General features: G+C 36.5%; 2 protein-coding genes and 1 non-coding gene across 3 annotated transcripts; 1 reads left to right on the forward strand and 2 right to left on the reverse strand.

Moving 5' to 3' along the window:
• The first annotated feature begins 1,842 nt into the window (after nt 1-1,842).
• On the forward strand, nt 1,843-1,950 carry LOC121243902. Its single transcript, XR_005936325.1, has one exon. It is a non-coding gene; the product is annotated as a small nucleolar RNA R71 (small nucleolar RNA).
• Nucleotides 1,951-7,663: 5,713 nt separating this feature from the next.
• Nucleotides 7,664-8,546, reverse strand: LOC121266838. Its single transcript, XM_041170709.1, has 2 exons — nt 8,360-8,546; nt 7,664-8,329 (listed from the first exon to the last, which is right to left on the reverse strand). Exons 1-2 carry the CDS (start codon nt 8,474-8,476, stop codon nt 7,664-7,666), a joined length of 783 nt encoding a protein of 260 aa, XP_041026643.1. The 5' UTR covers nt 8,477-8,546.
• A 2,292-nt stretch (nt 8,547-10,838) lies between these two features.
• On the reverse strand, nt 10,839-12,823 carry LOC121266928 (flavone 3'-O-methyltransferase 1-like; the record flags this gene model as incomplete). Its single annotated transcript, XM_041170819.1, has 3 exons — nt 10,839-11,220; nt 11,704-11,768; nt 12,481-12,823. Coding segments are annotated over 3 exons (705 nt in total), but the record flags the coding sequence as incomplete, so codon positions are not given.
• Between the last annotated feature and the right edge of the window lie 11,596 nt (nt 12,824-24,419).

A 24,419-nucleotide genomic window follows, 5' to 3' on the forward strand; every position in this document is an offset into this window, starting at 1 on the left:
TACTGTGGGCAGCTGTTCGAACTTGAGCTTCCACTATGATTCAGTTGGGTTTCCTGCAATCGATGCATAGAATAATTCATTAGTTATGTCATCTAAATCACTAATTTCTTCTAACTCAATTAATGAATCAATGTGTTGATTAGTCAATGGACAAATCTCTAAAATAATGTTGTCCAACAAGTTCACTTCCTGCGCTTCTTCCACTTCTTGGGGTTGCCTGCATATATTAAAAATATTTAGTTCCAAGGTCATGTTCCCAAAACTTAGTTTAAACACACCACTTCTACAATTTATCATAGCATTAGAAGTGGCCAGAAAAGGTCTTCCCAAAATTACAGGTGCTTGAAACAGAGAGTTTGTTGATATTTTCATGTCAAGAACAACAAAATCTACTGGGTAATAAAACTTATCAACCTGCACTAAAACATCCTCCACTACTCCTCTAGGTATTTTAATTGACCTGTCAGCTAGCTGTAGGGTAATAGAGGTAGATTTCAACTCCCCTAAGCCAAGTTTTTCATAAACACAGTAGGGTAACAGATTTACACTAGACCCCAAATCAAGTAATGCATGCCCAATTTTTGAATTTTCAATCATGAAAGCAATATTGGGTGAACCTGGGTCCTTATACTTGGGAGGGGTGTTGCTTTGTATGATTGCATTGACTTGTTCAGTGAGGAAGGCCTTTTTTTTCACATTCAGTTTACTCTTAATGGTGCACAGGACTTTAAGAAATTTTGCATAAGTGGGAATTTGTTGAATAGCATCTAACAATGGTATATTTATTCTCACTTGCTTAAAAACTTCAAAAATTTCAGCATGATTCTTATCTTTATGCACAGGGGTTAGTCTTGTGGGAAAGGGTGCAGGTGGTTGCCAATTATTCACCTCAAGTTCAACATGCATAGGTTTAGAGTCCTTACCAGTGATGGCTGGGTCAGGGGTGGGATTTACCAGAATTCTTCCACTTCTCAAGGTTGTCACAGCTTTTACTGGTTTAATGTTGGATGTATCCACTGCCTCTGATACTTGATGAACCTGCCCTTGAGGGTTAGGCTGTGGTTGAGCAGGGAACTTTTCCTTCTCCTGGGTGCTCAAGGTGTCAAAGATCCTCTAATATCATTGATAGCCTGAGAAGTCTGATTGTTGATGGTAGTCTACCCTTGAATGAATTGTTAGAGGTTTGTTGCTATTTGATGGACAGAGTCCTCAAGGTTCCTCCTCTGCCCATAAGCTGCTACAGCAGGATATTGAGATGATCCTAAGGCTGCTGCATGTGAGTTCAGCGCATACTGAAATGGGCCAGGTGCATGACTGGGGGTTTGCGCTAATTGCTCATTCCTCCAGCTCAGATTTGGGTGGTTCCTCCAAGATGGATTGTACATGTTGGAAAAGGAACCTGGAACAGATTTAGAAATAAAATTGACAGGGTTAGATTGATCTAGAAGAACTTCCCTAAAGGCTGGGATTGTAGGGCAGTCACCAGTATCATGCCCTATTTCTTCACAGATGTTGCATTTTTCTGGGATTTTCTGAATAATTTGAATTTCCTTGTTTGTATCTATGGTTTTCAATTTCTTAGAAAGTACAGACACTCTAGCATGCAAATCATCCACTTCTTTCAAATGATATTTCCCCCCTCCAGTTATTTTTAAAGGCTCAGTTCTGTCATACACATATGAAACATCCCATGACTGGGCATTTTCTGACAGGTAATCAAAGTACTCGAAAGCCTCTTCAGGTTGTTTATTAAAAAATTCTCCATTGCACATAGTCTCTATGAATTGTCTCATCTTAGGTTGTAAACCCTCATAAAAAAACCTTATTATCCTCCAATTTTCATACCCATGATGAGGACAAGCATTGAGTAAGTCCTTGAACCTCTCCCAACATTGATAAAAGGTTTCAATGCCTTTTTGGGCAAAATTCATAATTTGCCTCTTCAGTGCATTGGTTCTGTGCATAGGAAAGAATTTTTTAAAAAACTCAGTCTGCATCTCTTGCCATGTTCCTATGGATCTAGGCCTTAAGGAATTTAGCCAGGTTTTGGCTTTGTCTTTTAATGAAAAGGGAAATAGCTTGAGTCTGATTACTTCTTCAGTACAAGTTCGATCTATAAAAGTTGAACAAACTTCCTCAAATTCTTTGATGTGCAAATATGGGTTCTCACACTCCATACCCTTGAAATGAGGTATAAGGGGTATCATGCCAGGTTTAAAACTAAAATTATTCGCATTAAGAGGTTGTATAATGCATGAGGGTGAGCTAGTCCTAGCAGGTTGCAAATAATCTTTAAGAGTCCTGTTATCATTTCCCACTATCCTCTCTTCTTGTTCTTCTTCAGCCATGGCACTAAGACTCTTAGAGGATGACTTGAATGAAAGTGACTCACAATCAGAGTGTGTCACAAATTCTGTTCTGACTAATCTAGTGGAATAGTCTCTACTCCAAGCAATCATACACAACCCAACCAAAAACCTTTAAACAACTCCAAGTTTAGTGTGCAATTAACACTCAAAATTAACACAAAACAATCAAAACATAGAACAAGCAAATGTTAAAGAAAAGGTAGGGTTAGATATCACCAGAGTGTGAAGAGGTTCACACTTAGACTTCCCCTTTTTTCTTTTTTGTTGTGTTAGTCCTGTAAATTGTCATTAATCCCCGGCAACGGAGCCAAAAACTTGGTTCTCCAATTTTATTACCTCCCAAGTGCAAGAGGTGTTGTGTTGATGTGTAGTGAAGGTCCCAAGGTCGATTTCACAGGGATTAAGACAACTTATGCTTCAAGACTGAAAAGAAAAGAATTAGAAAATGTATCTATCAAAGAATACCCTCTTAGACACTGTGTTTGACCATGGGGCAGTTCTTTAATAGAGTTGTTCTCTTCCCAGTGGCCCAAAGATTTAATAGGAGTGAAGTAAGATTGGCCTACTCTTCTATCAAATCCAATTACTAAAGAAACTAAAATAAAACTTGTATCAACGGACTCAAGTAGATTAATGTGGATGAGAAAAGAACTTTGATTATCTAAAGAAAATAAACCTAAGTCTCGGGGAACCCTCCCACAGTGAATAATCTGAAGAATTTCACAATCCCATTACCTTCTACAAATGTTAATCCAGTCTAGGGTAAACATTTGGATAATGGATAAAAATGTATGCACAGCAAGAGAAATAATAAGGATATTCTCAATAAATTTCTATCATTCCAGTTTCGATTAACACATGCAGAGAAATGGAATTTTCACCTTTTAAGTATCCAACGTGCTTTCAATCAACGAAAGATCAAAAAAATATGAAAAGAACTCCAATCCTGTACTTGATTTGGAAATGATAACAACTTAATGAAAGGAAACAAATCGCCACAATTTGGGAACATGAACCCTTAAAAATAAACACTGCTTGATGGTTTCCCTTGACTTAGGATTCAGAGATTACTCCCCATTCATCTCAGGATTCCCAAGTTCAACCAAAACAAAAATGAAAAACATTTCTAAAAAAAAAACTCAAGAACGGAATAAACCCTAAGCCCCTTTTTCTCTTTTTTCTTTCGTACCCAAAAACCACGACCATTCTGACTCCCCTTTCTTTGCCTTTTATTCTCATCCCTTTCATCCTTTGTCGTGCCCTCAACTGAATCCTCTCCAATTCCATGTGGTTCCTAGAGTGTAGAATCTGTAGGCACAATGCAGAGAGAGAGAGTGTTAGGTTTCAAGCAATAGAAAATCTGAGAATATCCTAAGTGTAGTGCGAAGGTGTAGTGGGAATCCTGAATGCGAAATGACCATATTTCCCCCTTTCTTTGCCTTTTGACTTCGGATTGTCTCTTTACGTAAAAATTGATGTGTAAGTGAGCATTTGTTGTGATTTTCTGGTCAAAAGTCTTAACTTAAATACTTACGTACTACAATTATTTCACTTAATCATATGGTCTCTCAAACGACTTGTCTGTAGAAAGTTATAGAAGTTAAGACCATACGAGTCACAAAAAAATTTGTATACTAGTGGAGCCCCAATCGTAAGTAGTTGACTTGTAATCTGGGATTTTCCCTGTATCTATCAGCTCACAACTGTAATTTCACTTTCATGAATGAATGAAGTCTATTTCCCATTAAAAAAAAAAAAAAATTGATGAAGAAGAAAACATCAAAAAAATATGGTCATTTAGATGCATGGTACCAATGCAGACTCAGGATTGATGTGCAAGCCACAAACCAAAGCGTGGTCAATTGTAGTATGCCAGAATACTACTCAGCGGCTCTGTAACACCTGGACCCAGTCAAGCCCCATTTTTTATATATTTTTGGACTAGTTGAATTATTTTTAGAAATTGAGTCGTGATCATTGGCTCAAGAAAAAGACCAAGACCCAAGCCCACACTTGTGTCTTTTAAACCATTAAAACCAACTGAGTTTATGATTTTTTTCACCGCCACTCCCGATTGCACTCCCATGCGCGTACGCCTCTATTCTCAACTTTAGGGTTTTGTTTTTGTTTTGTTTCAATCACCTATATAGACACACATACTTCCTGCACGAAGAAACCTCATGTGCCTGTCCTGCCACACGAAATCGTAGCCAGCAACTCCTCCCTGAAAACAACACACCACCCTCCAGCCCATCCTCACCACCATGGAGAGGCAACCACCGAAGCATAGAGTGTGGGTTACGCTGCCAAGTTCCGTCAAGCACAGAGGCACCACTCCAGGCCCATCACCCTCCTTCTGCTTATTTAAAACCGACGCCGCAGCCACCCCACATGAAGTTCCAGCAGCCCAGCCCTCCGTCGTCCATACTGCCTCTACACCAATGCAGCCCCTTGTAAACATTCGCCCAGACCAACCACCAGAACAGCATTCCACAGCCACGGGAAACGGCAACCCACAGCTTTTACCAAGTAAAAATCCTCTGTTTTTCTATACCAAAAGCAAAGTAGCCCACGTCAACGCCTTCAGCCCCGCTTCCTCCGCATCTCAACCGCTCGAGTCCCCATTCATGCTCCTCAAAGCAAAGCCCAACGCCCCCAGCAACGGAAGCTGCCATCCATTACCCCGATTGCTCACCGTAAGTCATTGTCTCTTTCGCTCCCTATCTCTCAGGTTCTCTCTTTTTCTCTTACTCATCTCTCTCTCAGTGTTCCGTCACTGGGACAGCCATCTTCTTCGCCGCACCACATGCAGCTCCTCCATTCTCGGTGAGTATCTCACGCCTCTGTCTCACTGACTGTTGCACCACGTAAACACATGAAAACTAGTTCTTAAGAGGTTACGTTAATTTAGGTTTACATATTATTTTGATATGAAATTATAATATTGCCCTTATTATTGGATGGTTTCAGTTGGAATTATGCTTATATTAAATCTATTTTTACGTGGTCTTTGTGAGAAGTATAAGAAATTGTACATAGAATAAATAGGATTTTTTTTTAAATTGTTCTATTAGTAGCAAATTATTTTTATAGTAAGTGTGTAATTTTATTTTGAACATTTCAAATATGATTAAAGTTTTTTTTTTATTATTTAACAAAATTTTTACTAATACTTATCTTAAGTGTTGATTGATATCAAGGAAATTTAGAGAATGTGGATATTTTAGATTTAAGGGATATTTTAAGGTTATGAGAATTGTTAGGTATTGAAGAATTAAAATGGATATTTTAGAAGTTTAGGCTTAAATGGTTTAAATTTGTGATTGAATGGAAATTTACGGAATTATATGATTATTTATAGGTGACGATTTATAGTTGACTCGACTTTTTGAGGAAAATTCTGAAAAGCTAAGAAGTCGAGGTAAGTGGGGTTTCTATGCTAGACTTTGCATAAAAATAAAATGGGATGGGGTTGATTTTTGAGAAGTATGCATATTTCGTTATGAAAAGAAATTTGAACTACCTCAGTTATTTGTTCTGCATTACTCATGAGATTCTGTTTAAGAATAAAGTATTTTTCTAGCATGACTGGTACAGACATAAACTTATTTTTGACATTTTATTTTCTGAATTGTGCGAAGGGAGAAAGAGTATGTAATTTTGTGCATAAATTATATTTTTGTGATTTGATTCTGTTCTGTTATGAAGATGTTTTGTAGTCTAATATGATATGATGTAATTTCTGAAAACCCCTGGCATAACATTTTATTTATGTTTTTGTTCCGTTCTGACCTTACCACGAGTGTAAAACTGTGGCCTCTGTTCGGGTTGGTATCAACTTTTCTGTTTTTGGTGCACCCACTTTGGAAACAAAGTAGTTTTCTGCGTGGTCTTTCTTATGTGCACACTCGGGGCTCCGAGAATGAATAAGGGGAAGATTCGCATTCCGTTTCTGCTTGGTTAGCTACCGGGGTTTGCACAACCCTACCACGGGGGTTATATATGGTCTCTATTCTGATATGATAAGATAAGATGAATATGTTCAGTTATGCTCTGCCAAAGGAAATTTTTGCATAAGAATATTTTCTAGAAGTTTCAGTCTTAAATTTTTTGGTAATATGTTATGATTTTGCATTCTGAAAATAAGTATTCTGATTCTGCATTCTGAAAGAAAATATTTTGTTAAGCATTCTGAATTCGGATAAATGCTTATGTTTACACACTAATATATGTTTTGTGTTTACTGAGTTGTTGATAACTCACCCCTATCTCCAAATATTTTTCAGATAATTTTGATGGTTTAGCTAGAGAACAAGAGTAGGAAGTTTTAGTAATGTGTGATGATCGTAGTGGAATAAGTGTCTAAGGGTACAAGTGCTTATTTGAGAATCATAGCTAGTAAATCGATTTATTTTCAGTTATTTTGAATTGATGAGTTAAGAATATTTTCGAGTCTTTGGAGAGTTTTTAATTTATGTTATTGAGAATTTATTTATTGTCCCTATGAAGGAACATAGATATTTGGGTTGAGTAAATGAATTAATATTTTAAGGAGTTTTCTAGATTTTGTAGTTGTGTTATTGAAGTTGATATTAGGTATTAAGAGCTAACTCTCCAGACTTTCAGGATTAGGGCGTTATGGGCTCCCCTTACGGTTGCGGGATGTGGGGTCGGTACACAAGCTTGTATATAGGATTAAGTGTGTTGGCCAGTTAAATCAATCAATTAATTCAAATAAATCAAGAGAAGTCATACATAGCATGAGTATCAGTATGAAATGTTATAAATTTAGTTCTCAACATGAAAACTTTTATGAAAATCCTTACATTTATTATATTTATATTGTTTTTTTTATAAGTAATAATATTATGTATGTATATATATCAATAGGAGTAACCAAGTACGCTGGACGTATACAAGAAAAACACCTAGCCCATACAAGAAAGCTCATAATCACCCAAAAGCCCATGAAAACCTACCCAAAATACACCAAACTTGAATTAGAAAACTATCACTACACCTCCCTGACCCCATCCCTTAGATTCCTTAAAACTAATCCTCAACCCGAACATCACAAAGCCCTCCTTTTACCCTTCCCTCGACTTGAGCTACCTCCCTTAGTATTGTAGTTGATTGCCCATGAAAGATTCTTCAACTCCCTGCTTTTCTTAAACTTAGATTTGGTTTCAAGCGCGTGGCTCACCTTGATTGCAGTGAGTAGTGTTTTAAATTGGTCTTCATATTCTCCTTGTTCTCCATATGAAAGTCCGAGGGTTTGTAGAAACCCATTATCTTTATTCAGAATCCAATTGGATGTTGATGCTGCTATATCGTTCATTGGAGGAAGAGAAACCAGGGGGAACGACATTATCCCCAGCCGCAGTACTCGACTGCGCTCCCGACTCTAAACCTTCCCCCACACGAGGCACCAACGCCAATTCTGAACCTTCCCCCACACGAGGCACCAATGACAAATCATTCCCGCCCAATGGTTGCTCAACATCTATATGGTTGTTGTCCCCTCCATCTGTTACCATCGCAAATTTCTCCCCTCCATCAACATTGTATGTATAAGCTCCACCCCTCGACGATCCTTGCCGTGCTGCTTCCTCAAGAGGGGAAGCACTACCTTTTGTTGCCCCATTTTCATTTTCAAAAAGAGGCTCGACTGTATCTTCCAAAATACTCGAGACCTTAGAGGGACCCCCATCTTCAACTACAAATGAACCCTGGACAAAAGGACCAACTTCATCTGCAATTGGTGCCTGAGACCCTACAGCTCCCTCAGAAGGCATAGTGACATTGGCATGAACAAAGATGCCAACGTCCAATGACCCTATCGCCGACACACCCTTTGCTTGCACACTTTCTGGCACACTTGGTAGCACACTTGTACCCACAACTAGGTCCAGCCCCTTATCCACTTTAATCATTAGATCTCTTACATAATCCATAACTCCCTTCAATTGGGATTTGACATCCCACAAGACTCCCTCCAACTCACCCAATGTCACTTGAGATCTTTTGTCTCCTACAAGTGCATTGCCCTTTCTTTCTATCGTTGAGCTGATCTCGGCCTGACTACCCGCTAGTGACCTCAACACCATTGCGTACGAAGCACCTTTGATTGAGGAAGGCCTTCCCACTGTTTTTCCATCAACAAACTCCCCACTTCTAGTAGTGGCTTTGGATTCAGTGACACTTAGAATGAATTGTAGAAATCCTTTCCATCCAATGCCATTTGTGCCCTCCGGAATCACCAACAAACATTTCTTTCTTCCATTTCGGAATTCAGAGAGTTGGAGAAAACTACCCCTTGCATTAACATGATGTTGAATGCTAAACCTCCATTACCCATCCTTAACTCTCTGAAGAAACCTTCATGGCAGTTAAGTTCTAAACAATCCTCAATCCCCTTAGCCACCCACGAAGCTGTCGTCCCCCCTAGATACATGAACTTAGCTATCCTTCTGCTACGTTCCGAAATGCGAAAAACATTACCTCCCTCTTTCATAAAAATGAAAGTTTTTATTCAACTTTCAACCGCCTCTCTCCTTCCAATGGGGACGAAACATCATCGTGCTTCGTCGTCGTTGTCAAACCCACTGCAAATCTGTTCCCACTGCTTCCTATTGTTCCCGCTTCATCCTTTTTTTTTTTAAAAAAAAAAAAAAAAGATCTGAAGGAGGACCTGAGTTAACGGATTTTTTGCCAAAAATCCCTAAGTTATTGGAGAAAACCAAAAGTCGCCAGAGGAAGCAGTCTATATTGGTGGCTAGTGGAAAGGCTCAAATCACAGTTTGCAGGAGGAGGTAACGGAAGAGTAGCAACAAAATCCCAGTCGCCGGAGAAGGACCGACGTCAGAGACCCACAACAGAGTCGTCTGGGTCAATCGATCAAATATGTGACGGAATCAAAGTGCTCAGTGGCCGACGCCGTCAAAGAAACACACAGAAAGAGTTCGCCGACGAGGAACTGATGTCAACGACCCTCAGCGAGGACGTCAGAGCACGTCGGCCTCATCTGTGACTGCGGCTCCCTCACAGATCGATGGTGGGTGGGGGTGGCGGCAGGAAGTAGGGTTAGGGTTTCTCTCAACTCACTGTTCACACAAGGGTTACGGCTTCGCACGTAGAGAATACAAACTCACTGTTCGCACTTATGTTTATATTGTGATGAGTTTCTTATCGAGTCTTCAACTTATTTTAGTTTTATATCATGTTTTTAAACCACCTAAATAAGAATGATGATGAGTACGAGCAGGCGAATCAGGTTTAAATGGAGGAGTCAATTTAGTTCCAGTCATTATTTATTTATTTAATTTGATTTATTAAATTATAAAATGTCTTGCATAACTTTATTTACTTTAAGAACGCTACATTCGTTTTGTATGTGCATTTCCTTTCCTTTTTATTATGTAACAACAATATTGCACCAATGGCCTTGGGGTTGAATGGGCCGGCAATCCCCTTGGACCATGTTCGAGCATGAATTGGACTTTACACTTAAAAGCATAAAAAAAAAAAAAAAAAAAAAAAAAAAAAGCTGTGATATGGATCAGCCACTGTTCACGGCTGATCCGTAGCACACGTTACGTGCCACTTTTTTTTTTCTTTTTAAAACCCGTTTCTCTCTCCTCACCTGTGTCCCCGTCGCAGCCCAGATCCACTGTCGCTACTATCGATTCGGCTTCCCAACGCAGCCACCTACCACCACCACCGAGCCCGTCCTCCTCCCCCAGCTCGAGGCCCGTAGCTCCTCCACACTCACGCCCATAGCCCAACCCCACGCACCCACATCGTGGCTCACATTCCACCACCTACAACCGCGTGTCGCCGCCCATGAGCACCCCGCGCGTCGCGGTACGTCTCTCTCCCTCACATGCCCTCTCCCTCACGGGTCCTCTCTCCCTCATTGCCAAATTTGCACCACCGGACTACTGATTGTCGCCATCTCGTCAATCGACGGCACCTCGATAGTTGTTGCCACCTTGACAGTTGCCACCACCTCGACAAGGCCTTGGGCGAGGGGGGGAGGCCTTGGGCGACACGGGTGGTGGGGGGAGGAAGTAAAAATGAAATTTGAAACGAGAGGGAAGTGAGTTTTGTTGTGGGGTGTTTTTGGTCATTTTACTATGGTGTGTTTTGAATGATCCCAAATAGTGGCTGATACCAATACTTTTTTTTAAAAAAAAAATAGTGTATTGTAGTTCAGTCATAAAATTGTTATGTTTGAACGTGAGGATTTAGGTCCTGTTTGGAATTTACATACGAAACCCACAACTTTTTTAACTTCTTATAAATACATCTAAACTTATCTTAATATCCAAACACATCTAAACTCATCTTAGGTGGACCCCATAAAACTCACTCTACCATCTCAACTTATTACTATTCATAAAAAAATTCAACTCAGCTCAACATTCAAACGGAGACTTAGTCGACTCTTTTGTTACGATTTAGGAAAACTATCACGGGAACTTACCTTTATACTGGCGTTTTATTTCAGTGTTGATGAGGGATGCATTTCCGAATATTACAAGAAAGAAATCGACTATTTAAAAAACTCCATGAGCCAGAAACCAAAAACAAAGCATTCATATCTGATGCCTTTGAAAACAGCTTTGGTTGCCAAGGCCATGAATTCTTCTTCGGTCCTTTCCTTTCCTCCTGGGATTTGAGTCAGCATAAGCACACCAAGTTGTGAGGTGAATCTCATAGAAGTGATAACCTCGGGCATCTTGGGAAGAACTGCCTCCACAACTATTACACTCCCATCGTTTGGAATTCCTGCATAGCAGTTTTTCAGAAGCTTCACGCAGTGTTCGTCACTCCAATCGTGAAGTATCCACTACAATATTATCCAAAATTATATATGGCATCACATATCTTGAATAAGAAATGCTGCTCTTCATCATATATTTTATAATTCTTGGCCAAATTCACTAATCATCATGTGATATATTTTAAGTTTTATAAATCAAATACTTATATAATATAGAAGTCATTTAAAAAGTGACACTTCAAACTGGTGCGACTATATATGAATGACAATAAATTCGGAATGTATTTGGATGACTAAGGGAATTAAGATTGCGTTTGGGCAATGAGATATTCTCGGGTTTTCTGTGAATGGTAGTGAAAAAGTAATTAAAAAAAATGACAAAATATTAAATAGTAATGAATAATAGTGAAAAGTATGTGAAAAATAATAATATTAATAGTAGTGATGTATTATGAGAATACCTCCTCAGTACTCAAACTAGACAAAATCGTCACCTCATACTAGTCACATGTCATACATGACACAATCCCAGCAGAATATGAAACTCACCTTCATAAATATTGCGTCTGCTTTAGGAACGCTTTTGAACATATCCCCTCCTACATGTTCCACACCTGCAACAAGAGTTACACGCTTTTTATCTACACAGCTCTTGATTTTACAAACCATGGTGTTTCTCACAACCTATATTATATGGTGATATCTAAGGCTAGAAATATTTGATAGAATTAAGCCATGTGAATCTTACATGAGCTAAACTTTAAAGGTTATGGTTTCTTGTATTCAACTTTGGATCAATATGGGTCAATTTGATAAGACACGGTTAATAAATGAGTCAATTATAAGTCAACCCTTAAACAAACAATTGACCAACATAATCTGTATAAATTAAAATTATATATTGCGAATTTAAACCTTGAAATTTTAAAAACCCTTTTACTTTGTGGTTCTCTGTTTAAAAAAATCGGCAAATTTAATTTAGAAATGCACTCAAAATTTAGGGTATATTCTTAATTGTTGTCTTGAATATTTACTCATTCTGTGATGAGTCTGTGTAAATGATAATAGTTGTAAGATCACATGAAAGTACAGTGTTAATCGAATCAAGTCAATCGTTTGAATTAATCAACCCATTTATATTAAACATGTCACTTTCGAGTCAATTAATTCAAAGTAATTGGTTTACTAAGCGAGTTATGATACATGCAACCAGTTTATTTGAAGTATCATGCAGTGTTGAGGGGTAAGACATGATTAATTAAATGGATGGGATTAAAATGAAACAAAATTGGAAAGGTGGAGAATTATAATGATCAAAATTCATACTCGGATATGGTGGGGCATGCTGTACAACATGAGGCAAGTCGAAATTAGTGCCCTTAATATGGGGATACTTGGAAGTAATAAAGTTGAGAGAAACTCCTAGACCACCGCCAACATCGACCAATTGCTTGAGTGTCTCGAAGCCCTTGTAGCATTCGAGGATCTTCTTAATAACCATTGCAGTATGGTTGAGCATAGCTTTGTTAAAAACCTGATTAAAATTGGGGTCCAAACCAGTATATTCGAAAGCATTTATGCCATGAACCCTATCGAATGGAATTCCTCCCTCAAGAATCGCACCTTTCAGTTGGAACCTATGAATATTAGGGTTAGATACTATATTTGATTAAATAATGCTATACACCACACCACCATCTTATTTTCATTCTACTATACATGATATGGCACATTTATCACCATTGAATTTATCACCATTAAATGATCATTTATCTAATTGTGATACATATGCTACATCTTATATAGTGAGATGAAAATAAGATGGTGGTGTGGTGTATAGCATTTTCCTATTTGTTTTGAAGCACAATTATATCAGAGGCTAAAAAACAAAAACAAGGATGCATCAATTGTAATAGCATATGGTAGATGGAGAGAATATAATACAAATAATTAAATTTACCTCTTCCCATCATTATAAACTTTTGGAACAAGTGGTGATTTTTCATGGTATTAAAGCATATGTCCTGAATTTGAACCTTGACTGATCTACATTCTACCTCATTTTAATATTTCACGTATTGAGCCAACCATTAAGGGGGAGTTTAGTCTACAAGTAAGGGAAAATGTTAAGAATATAATACAAATAATTAAATCTATATCTTTCATCTGTTTAAATTTTTGAGACAAGTGGTAATTTCACAGGTAGATGGTGAGAATGATAGTTCTTGGAGATCGAAGTAGTGGACATACCATAGTATAAGAAAATAAGTGACTGGTAAACTTGTGGTGGTGTTTTGTTGATCATGTATGATAATCTCAAACTAAATAGCTTGTCAAAGAAGGGGCACATGGCCAAAACAATTACGGTTGTTTGAGATTAGAATATAACATCAAGGAGATGCATTTGCCATGATTCTAAAGAAACTTAAAACCTTAAATAATGATTTGGAAAATCATCATATTGACCTTGAAATATTTTTTTAAACATGGTGGTTATGTTAATATTGACTTTTAAAATTTACTTTTAGAATTAATAAGAATTTATGCAAATAAAAATTAATATTCCGATTTAAATCTAAAGCATATAAAATAAAATGTACTTTTCTAGTGATAACTTCAAACAAGGAAGAAGACGTTTAGAAAAGAAGAAACCTCTACAAACATGAAGGAATCGGATATACACTCTTGGAACTTCTCTAGCTACACTCTTGGGACCCTCTCTCTCTCTCTCTCTCTCTCTCTCTCTCTCTAGATTTCTACATTAAGCATACAATGCTATAATTGAGACCTTAAATAAATTTTTTCTTGCTCAATAAAGTCTAGATGATAAAACCTCTCAACTATTTCTTAGATAAATCTTCAGCCTTAAATAATTTTTATTATATTTTCACTTTAGATTCCATATAAAAAAAAAACTAATATTGTATAACAAAAAACTTTGAGATCCATATTAGTAATTTTATTATTTCTCCTAAATTTAGTTTTAATTTAATTGTGGCGAGGCCATATCCTTGAAAATAGATAATATATAGAAATTATACACAATTTTAGGACTATAGGAAAAAAATTGGAGAGTCATTTCTAGTTATATTCAAATTCTAAAAAATTTTGGAAAGTATGCGAGGATTATAAACTTTTTGAGGGGGTCATGTTCTATATTTATAGAATTATTATTAAAATCAAGGGATACTTTGAATGTTCAAAACCGATGAGCTCAAAGGCAATGTGAAAGCATGCACAAGTCTCCAAAACATGATCATTGAAAACGAGGAGATGAAATTGGAGCACTGTCCTTGATGGACATACAAATGAGCTTACAAAGTCTTTTCACATCATTATTGTTGATTCAATTTCCAGCAGAGCCTATGTCGCACTCAACAACCTGCAACTATAAACAAGCCTTGGATCCTGTGGAGGAGTCTCTGATTGCTAGGTTAGGGAAAAATGGACTTACCCTAATAAATAATGAATGAATCAACTCTAGAACATACTTGGTAGGCTACTTATAAAGGTTGAGGTGTTCTACTATGGCATGACCCACTTGAGTGCACGCTTCATGGCACTCAAATGGTAGGTTACCTTTCCAAGCATGATTCTGTCGTTGATAATGTTCGCTCGATGCAGATATCTCACTTGAACTTATCTTTGTAGATTTTGATTTTAATGGGATACGATCAATTCAGTGTCCATGTCAGGTGCAATGTCTTTCTAGGTTTTATCTTTTGGCTCGTACGGTGCGTTTTATGTAGCCTTATCCTTTATTCACACTCAATCACGTGATCCCCTCATGATTCTGCCCAAGCTCACTCTTTTCTTGCCAATTTCTTTTTCCTTGCCAGTAACATATATATGCACCCAATAGTTATCCTGTAAATTCTAGCCACATGTATCAAAGGGAATTCTCTTCCACCCATTTTCACCGATTTCGAATTAGCCAAAATTTTTCTAGATGTCCTTTCTACGTTGTGCACAGTCTGTCTCCTACGACATTCCTTCTGCCTGACGATTCGTTTGACACCATCACGAGATTCACCTGACACCATCACGATCTTATTGTACAACACAAAATAAGACAGCTTGTCTAACACCCTCGTGTTGTGCAATGCGGAAAATGACTTTTTTGGGCAAAGAGATGTTTTAGACTCTTGTGGTCGGTGTACACCTCACAATCTTTACCATGAACAAGTCCAAAAAAACGGTTGAAACATTCTATTCATGATGTCCATAAAAGTTAGTGGACATTAGCTAATCCGAAAGGCATCACTGTAAACTCATAATGACCATACCTAGTCCGAAAGGGGCTGCCTTTGGTATGTTGCCTTCCTTACTTCTCAATTGGCGATATCTTGACTTAAGATCAATCTTAGAAAAAGATGCAACTCCTTGTATCTGGTCAAATAAGTCATCTATCATCAACAACGGGTATCTATTTTTTATGGTCACCTTATTTAGTTCTCAATAGTCGATGCACATCCTAAGGGTTCTATATTTCTTTTTCAGTAATAGTATCGGTACACCCAAGGTGAGATACCAGGCCTAATAAATCCTTTCGTCAATAATTCTTGTCGTTGACTTTTCAATTTATTTAACTCTGTTGGGGCAATCCTATAATGCGCCTTGTGTACCAAAATTGCTCTTGGTTTAGTCTCAACTTAAAAATCAATTCCCTAAAATGGGGATAACCTTAGCAGTTCTCTAAAGATCTCCAAGAATTCTGTTACCATCGATATGTTCTCGATTTCTTTAGGTTCCTTCTCTTTAAGCACTAAGCACTTTAAGTAGGCCTTAACCTCATTTGCCAAATTCTTCTTGGCCTGTAACGAGGTAGTTACTTCCAGTATCGATCTCAACTTGCTTTTGCGAAAGATCCTATCTTCCATTCCAAATACGTGGAATGTTACTGTCCTCATCTGACAATCTATGCTGGCAAAGTGTCTAAACAACCAGTCCATTCCTAAAATGACATCGAACCCCAATATATAGAACATTATCAGATCTGCTTCCAAAGGGATCCCATCTATCTCCAAAGGGCACTCTTTAACTACCTTGGTGTAAAACACTAATCCTCCATTGGGTAGCATTACTGAGACTCCTTGACACATTGGTTTTGCCCGAAGAACAATCATCCCAATGAATGTAGTAGACACAAATGACTAGAAAGCTCCTGAGTCAAATAGTTTACTCACATAGAAATGCAATATCCTAACTTTGACTTAAAGACCAACTTTGACTTAATGGCGCCTAAGGGCAATCCGTGGCATAATGTCCCGTCTGTTTGTAAAGATAACATGAGATTCGGACCTGTCAATAGTCCCCCTAGTGAGCTGTATGGAAACTACTGCAAATTGGCATCCTTCCTCCCATGCGTACTTTGGGAGTAGTTGGCAATCGTCCACCTGTCAGTGACACAAACTTCTGAGGGGCACTTGGGCTGCTTCCCTCACCAGAAAAAGCCCTATTCCTTAGATTCGTGAGCATGACCCACAAATTGCGCTGCTCATGCTCAATAATGGAGGCTACATGTACTAACTTTTGGAAATCCTTAATCTCCAAACATGCTATTTGGGTTCTAACTCAAGTTTGCAATCCGTCCTCATACTCTCCATAGGGATAAGATGAGGGGTAGATCTCCCTAGCTCCATGAACTTAGTGGCGTACAGTTCTATTGTCATACTACCATGAACCGAGTTAGCGAAATCCTTTGACTTTTGCTGCTTCACTATAGTAGGAAAGTATTGATCGTCAATTTCTCTCTTAAATTTCTCCCGCAAGATCCTTACCATAGCTCTAGCTCCAGCTCCATGGTAAGTAACTGCCTCTTGGCACTCTACCACAGTGATACATGACCTTGTAGCAAATAGCTTGCATACAATACCTTCTGACTCTTGGTGCACCCTCACACCTCGAAGTCTTTTCGATGTTTGTTATCCACCTCTCCACCTTCATTGGACCATCATTATCAAAAAATCTTGGATAGCGTTAAGTCAAGAATCGTTCATACATACATCCCTTTTGCTTCTCTCCGGAGATCCTAATGACTAAACTTGCAAGTGACGTGAATATAGTTCACATTGTTGTTCCAATACATCTAAAATACTGTTTAGCGCTCTCGCAAGCTCTTCATCTCTCCTCTCACTTGATGGTCCTCCCTCGTGACCACTCAGTGATCACTTTTCTCGCGGGGCTTTCGGTCTTACCATACGCAAATCCTGCCACATAATCTAAACTTATCACTTTCTATCCTATCACTTATTTCTAAATGCAGATCAAACCTAGGATACTTAAAATCTCAAGTTTATAATACTAAAATCAGCTCCTACATTTTTGGTACAATCCTTCATAACATATAGGTTTACTCAGAGTCCTACATAAGTGCACTCTGATACGAAGTTGTGGTGCCCTATTCCTCAATAAGGACCTAGCAAGGATTCGTAGTGCCAAAGGATTGAGATTTTCTAGAGTTTGCACCAAAATCCAAATTTAAACTTGTTGACAGATAAATATATGAATTGGGTAATACAATATTTATTATTGTTTATATAAACTTATTACGCAACATTAAATATTCCATAAAAATTTCCGATCGACTTAATATTTATGTTTTCGGTATTTGGTAAATAGTCATATTTATTTTAGATCCAAAAAGAAGAAATATTATAACCAACTCCTCATATAAATTTAAAAAAATTAGGAAAAAAACTATTTTATTAGTTCGACCAATTAATGGTACAAGTGACGTGTTAACTAGGCCTCGTTTGCATTCAAAATCCACTTCAACTCATCTCGTCTCATCAATACAACTTTATCAAATTTTCACACAAAATACAATAAACAATTCAACTTTTTCAAATCCCAATACAACTTTTTCAAATTTTCACACAAAATATAATAAATAATCAACTTTTATTCTACCATTCACAATTCATCTCAACTCATCTCTGAATCCAAACTACTCCTAAATTACCTCTTATGAAAATGGTAATGATATGACACTTATTTATTTGGTGATTTAATGTGAGAGGTAACACATACGTAGCGTTGTCATACCAATATAATAAATTAAATTTATATTCACAAGACTTTTAACGAGTCTCATTTTTATTGTCTTTTTATATGACTCCTCCCTCTGGTTTTTGCAAGCTAAATGTTGATGCTGCATTATTTTTTTACCTTGGAAAGGCTAGAGTAGGTGTTGTGCTTAGGGATGAGAAATGAAATGTTCTTATAGCTGTGAGTAAATCTGAGCATGAGCCTCATGAACCGGAGTTTACTAGCCATGTTACGAGGTCTGCAGTTCAGTTTGCACTTTGGGATTTCTAAGGTTGTGCTTGAGAGTGATTGTTTACTTATGGTTGAAGCTTTGGCAATTAATGAAGATTCCTTATCAAGCCAAGGTAACCTATTAAAGGAGGTTAGAAATCTGCTTAACCGTTTCGAATGGTATCAAGTTCAACATGTAATTAAAGGTGAAAATCAGGTTGCTCACTTCCTGGCAATACATGCATGGTCAGTCTATGATTTAGAGGTGTGGATTGGATCTATTCCTTCTTTTCTACATCAATATATTTGGCTCGATCACGCCAATCTGTAAGCATTACATTTGATGAGTGAATGAAGTTCTTCTTATAAAATAAAAAACAATTGGCAATCATGCAAGTAAAAATAACAAATAGTTTTCTAATTAAGCATTTAATTTCAAATATCGCGTAATAGATTCTCAATTAATTACCTTTTTATTTAAAGTTAGTTTTAATTTTTTATTTCCATAAGTGCTTAATGATCTTTTCCATATGACATTTACATGATTGACAAAGAGTGGTAATGGGACTTATGCTAGCTCTTTCTTTGAATTTTTATGTTCTATGGACATCATTGATGCTTCTTCATTGAAAATTCAAGCTTAGATTCTTTTATATATAATTGTTGTTGTTAGTCAAGATAGAACAGTTTACCAACCACAAATTTGTCGGATACGTTTGAATTTAGTCAACCGTTTGATTATTATTTTTTATATAATTTTTTTTATTTTCACAGGAAACAAATATCATCATTAAAGTCTTATAACTTATACTATATCAAGATATATAATAATATTTTATTCAATTTTTAACAAAACATCTCATCTGAACTGTGTAACCAAACGAGTTCTATGTTGTGCACGGTCAGTCTTTTAGGACTGGAATTAGATGAGAAGTTTTGTTTTTCAAATAAATCTCATCCCATCTCATCTCTTTTACAGACATAAATTAAATATAAAATTTTTCAAACTAATCATTACAACTTTTTCAAACTTTTAAAAAAAAATCAATTTTTTTAAATCTCCAAACAAAAAATATTTGTATAAAACTATATTCTATCAATAATTTCATTTTATAATATTTTTTATTTAACTTTTTCTCTCTCTTTTCTCAAAATTAAAAAAAAAATACAATTTAAACTATCTCATTATTATTCATAAATTATTTTACTATCATCGATAAAATTTCCATCACATTCCGGTCCAAACGAGCACTTTCAAAATAAGGAGAAGATTCATATAAAATGAAAGGTGAGTAGGTGACCTTACCTGACGTGAATGTCGTTAATTGAAAATAAAGTACCATTTGTGAGAGTATTGGCATTGGATTGGCTATTTATTCTTCAAATTTTAATTAATATGTATCTTTTGCACTTTTAACTAATCATTAAAAACTTAAAGTCTACATTAGATTAGTCATCACACTCTCTATAATAATAAAATATTATTATTTTTTATTTTTTTTATCTTTATAATTAATTTTTATTTTTTAATTAATTCTTTTTTCATAATCTCCAATAATCATATTTATTTTCATTTTCACAATCCAATAAACAAAGTTTCATCACATGATATCAATATTATCAACACTATTCCATCGATCTTCAATGCAACTAAGCAAATTCTCTATTTTTTTTCGAAGTACCAAGCCAATGCACTATCCTAAAGTTCTATACAAAACTTCCACTGATCTCCATGGTCTTGCCTCCTGATGAAATCAGCCACGTAGGTAGGTAGCTTCACCACAAAATCCAGCATCACTCTATACATTTGTATCTTTCAATACTTTTGTACCACCTGTTACGCCCATATCCATTGATAATCAATGGTCTTGAGACTTGCAATGGTTCTTACTTGATCCTGCAAAACTAAGAAGGGAATTATCTCGGTTCCCATATCATTGACCTCAGTTCTCATTGATCATGCTTATTTGAATATAGACAGATTTACCTTTGTGATGTTGCAAAACTAAGAAGGGAATTATCTCGGTTCCCATATAGAAACAAAAGCAACTTGCACAGAATGCCACAACACAGAAAGTTGTGGATATGCACCCCATTCTAATCTATTAACAATACTAAAACAATGACACCATCCAAATATACATCTGCATGAAGATGGTCATCAAGATGGTCATCAGTGAAAAGCAAACATCTTGGAGATGATTCTGATTTTCCAGATCATCTAATAGCCTTTTTTATCTAGTCTCCAGGCCTTTAAAATTTTAAGCTTCTCATTTAATTAAAGCATATATTATTGAGTCATTCAACTAGGACATTTTTTTTATAAGATAAATTTACTAATGAGCAGAAAGGCACTACCCAATTACATAGGGAGTTAACATTTGATACACCTAGTCAGATCTCAGAGATTGTTATGTTCATTTAAATTAGGATACTGTTACAATCCGATATCCTTTTCAGTTCTTGTCCACATCATAGTAATTTGCTATGTAGATATCTAATGGCTAATCATGGAATAAATCAAGATTTTATTGTATCCCAGAAATTGGAGCCACAATCCCCTCGAAGACATCAATCCTTAATGTGGCAGAACTGTATCATCATATTCCACCAAAAAAATATCGTAGAACCTTTAGCACCACAGCTACTAGACTTATTTTCATATCATGTTTCTAATGATAGCTTCCAAAACAATACAATAGAATTTTTTTCTTATAAGTCGATAGAAATTATCACCACCATAAATACTATACTTATATTTACAACATGTTTGTAGCGATAAATAAATACAACTCTCACACCCTCGCAAGGTTTAACCTGTGACCTCACCCTTCACATGTTTCAAAGGGAGGAGATGCCATTTAATCCAAAGACCATTGGATTACTTTCATGTCACACTTCCTATCAGATAGTTCAATAACAAGGCAAGGCAGACACCCGATAAGAGTAAAAATTGATTTAACAGAATCTTAACAAGACTTCTTTGCAATTTCCAATTAATCAGCTAAATAAATGCTCGGGAACTAGCATGATGCCTCCAAGAAAACATAGGGGAGAATAAGTCTTACTTACAATTTGAAGTTTTATCGTCTTCCCATCTTGCTCCACTGCGTATTTTCTAACAATAGGTGGAAAAGTACAGTTAGGATCATATTGCTTCACTTAAAAAAGCATGCACTAAAACCCAGGTGATAATACTTACAATTGTTCTAATGTAACTGTCCAAGTACGAATCATCCTGTATTCAAATAACCCCCTTCTAATCTGCAAAAGTTATGTACAATCATCAACAAAGGTAAATCTGTCTATATTCAAATAAGCCAACCTAAAGTCCCTATATTTGTATCCTTTGACCTGTGTGAAAACTGTTAAGTACTGAAGTATGAGACTCTTTTTGGATTCTGCCTAGCTATTTCCTTAGAGCCGCATAGGAGCACAGAGGAACCTTTACATAGACCCAATCTCCAACCAGAACTGAGATTTCAAGTGATCAAAACCATCCTCTCCTCAAAAAGATATAGAAAAAACCTTTCTTTCCTTCTGTTTTAGCTATTTTTTTTCTCTTCCACACTTAGTCTGCTACTACATACAAAATGCCCAGACTATATTTTTGATGATTGTACAAAATGCCTAGGTGATCAAAACCATCATCTCCAACAAAAACTGCTACTCTGCTACTACATACAAAATGCCTAGCCTATTTTTTTTTTTTCTTTTTTGTCAAAACACTAACACACGAGTTCAAACCAACACTAACAACAATTTATAGAAGCTGCTGAAAACAAGCAGCATAACTAGAAAAAAGAAATGAAATTGAGCCCTATCGTGTTCAAATAAGGACTAGAAATTGAAAAACTCTTGTTGAAAACAAAATCAAACCCAACAACATCAACAATATCAAACGCAAACAATAAAATCAAGGTTAGGGTTTCGAATTTTACTGAGTTGCTTGTCTTGTTGGAGAGAAGCTGCTGCGGTGCCATGCTGGAGACAAGATGCAAGCTTTTTTTAGCCGCGAGAGAGAAAGCGGAAGAAGAAGAGAAAGAAGAGAGAAAAAAAAATTGCGGGAGAGAAAGAGGAAAGAAGGCAGAGACCCGAGAGAGGGAAGAAGAACAGAAAGAAGAGAGAAAAAAAAAAAGAGAGAGAAAGAAATCGTGGGAGAGAGAGGGAAGAAGAAGGCAGAGACGCGAGAGACAGAGGGAAGAAGAGAAGAAAGAAGAGACGTGGGAGAGAAAGAGGGAAGAAGAAGAAAGAAAGAAATCGCGGGAGAAGGAGTCGAAAACAATAAATAATTCGTTTAGACTTGAAACAGTTCTTTTTATCTTTGGAAAGAAAGATAAAAATACTATAGATCAAAATTCATTTAAAAATGACTTGACTAATTTAATGTGGGTCATCTTTTTATAAAATTATTTAAATTTAAAGATAAAATACATTTAAAAAAAACCGATGTGAATGCTCTGTGGGAGCACCTGCCCTTATTCGGCTCAGAGAGAAAAAAAAACGTGGCTTTATATTAATAATATTAAAAAATAAAAGTGGATATTTTGATGAGCAATGATTACAATAACAGCCCATCCATTTACCTACAACTTTTTATAAAATATGATTTCTTTTAAAAAACTTTGAAGAGTTGTTGCCACCTTGAATATATATATATATATATTATATATATATATATATATTTTCTAAACTAAAACGAACGTTTTTCTTGTTTGAGAGATCTTATATTTTTTACCTATCATTTTATTTTCCAGTTTTTGTTTTACTATTTTTTTTTTTTTTTTGTATTTTTTAAACGACACGGAAAAATCTATCATCTTTGTGTAATATTTCTGACTTGGACTGTGTACCTAACAACCTTGTAAATTCTCACCACACGTGTGCCGGTGGGAATTTTCTTTCTCCCAATATCACCAATTTCGAATCAACTGCACTTTTCTACGTGTCCTTTCTATGTTGTGTACTCTGCTATTAGTTTTGTGAGCAGTGATCTTCATACATCATATTTTACAACATGTTTCATAACATATATTATAAAATAAAAGTATTTTTATAAAATAATGTTAGTTTTATAAAGTATTTTATAAAAATATTCCTCATTTTAAAATATTGTTATGTAAAGTATTGTGTATTTATCATTTTTCTAGTTTTGTTGTAGTCTTTCTTTAGCCTGTTGTCACTTAGTCGTGTCATCTTTTGAAACCTTCAATCATCTTCACTTTTGGCTTTAAAATATCCTCATATATAACAGATATGTTTGTTTAGTTGTAACTCTCCAAGATGTCCTCCTCTCTTATATTGCTAATGCTTCTTTTAATACTTTTCGAGATCGGCTTTGTTCAGGATGTGTTTCGTACTCCTGCCAACGATGTTCAATGACCTGCACCAAGAAAACCAAGGAAAGGCTCGAGGTGGTATGGGCTACTTCCGATACCCAAGTCAAGATAAGTTTGTGCGATATCTCAACTCTTAGCAAAGGTAATGTAGAAGTTACTTCAGGTATGTGCTTCTCCTCCATATATATAGAGTGAACGTTCAATTTATATGGCTTGCTTAACAGTTTAGCTTCCCTCCCTGTCTAGATCGGATTGTGGGTTGTTATTACTTTGAACTTGCTTCCGTGTCGGACAGAGTTCATCTGCCAGGCGGGTCTTATCTTGCTGAGAATGGTTCGTGGTGATCCTTTCATTTACATCATTAATTCGGTATGCGTGATCATGATCCAGCCAGAATCTTGTATGGATACGTCTGTGGTCATGGCCTTGGTTCTTTATTTAGTGGGCTTGTGATCCTGGGTGTACGGCCCCTTTTAAGGTACAGGTACTCGGCCCACTTTCGAGAGGGGAATACTACTTGTTCATCCAGGCTTTTATTGTCGAATTCTCTGGGAGTTCTGCAACTCCATTTTTTTTTTTTTTTTTTTAAATGATAGGGAGCCCGTTTTGGGGTCCCGTTTAGTTTTGCCCGATTGCTTTTGTTTTTTTTTTCTTTTTTTTCTCTCT

The sequence above is a fragment of the Juglans microcarpa x Juglans regia genome, chromosome 1D, assembly GCF_004785595.1.
Source record: "Juglans microcarpa x Juglans regia isolate MS1-56 chromosome 1D, Jm3101_v1.0, whole genome shotgun sequence".
NCBI lineage: Eukaryota > Viridiplantae > Streptophyta > Magnoliopsida > Fagales > Juglandaceae > Juglans > Juglans microcarpa x Juglans regia.

Bases quoted from the DNA above. Each gene is read 5' to 3' on its own strand.
- LOC121266838 (XM_041170709.1), bottom strand. From the start codon at position 8,476: ATGGTGTTGAGGTCACTAGCGGGTAGTCAGGCCGAGATCAGCTCAACG. The intron at 8,330-8,359 runs GTCTTGTGGGAT...TCCCAATTGAAG, and splicing joins CATTGGGTGAGTTGGAGGGA to GGAGTTATGGATTATGTAAG.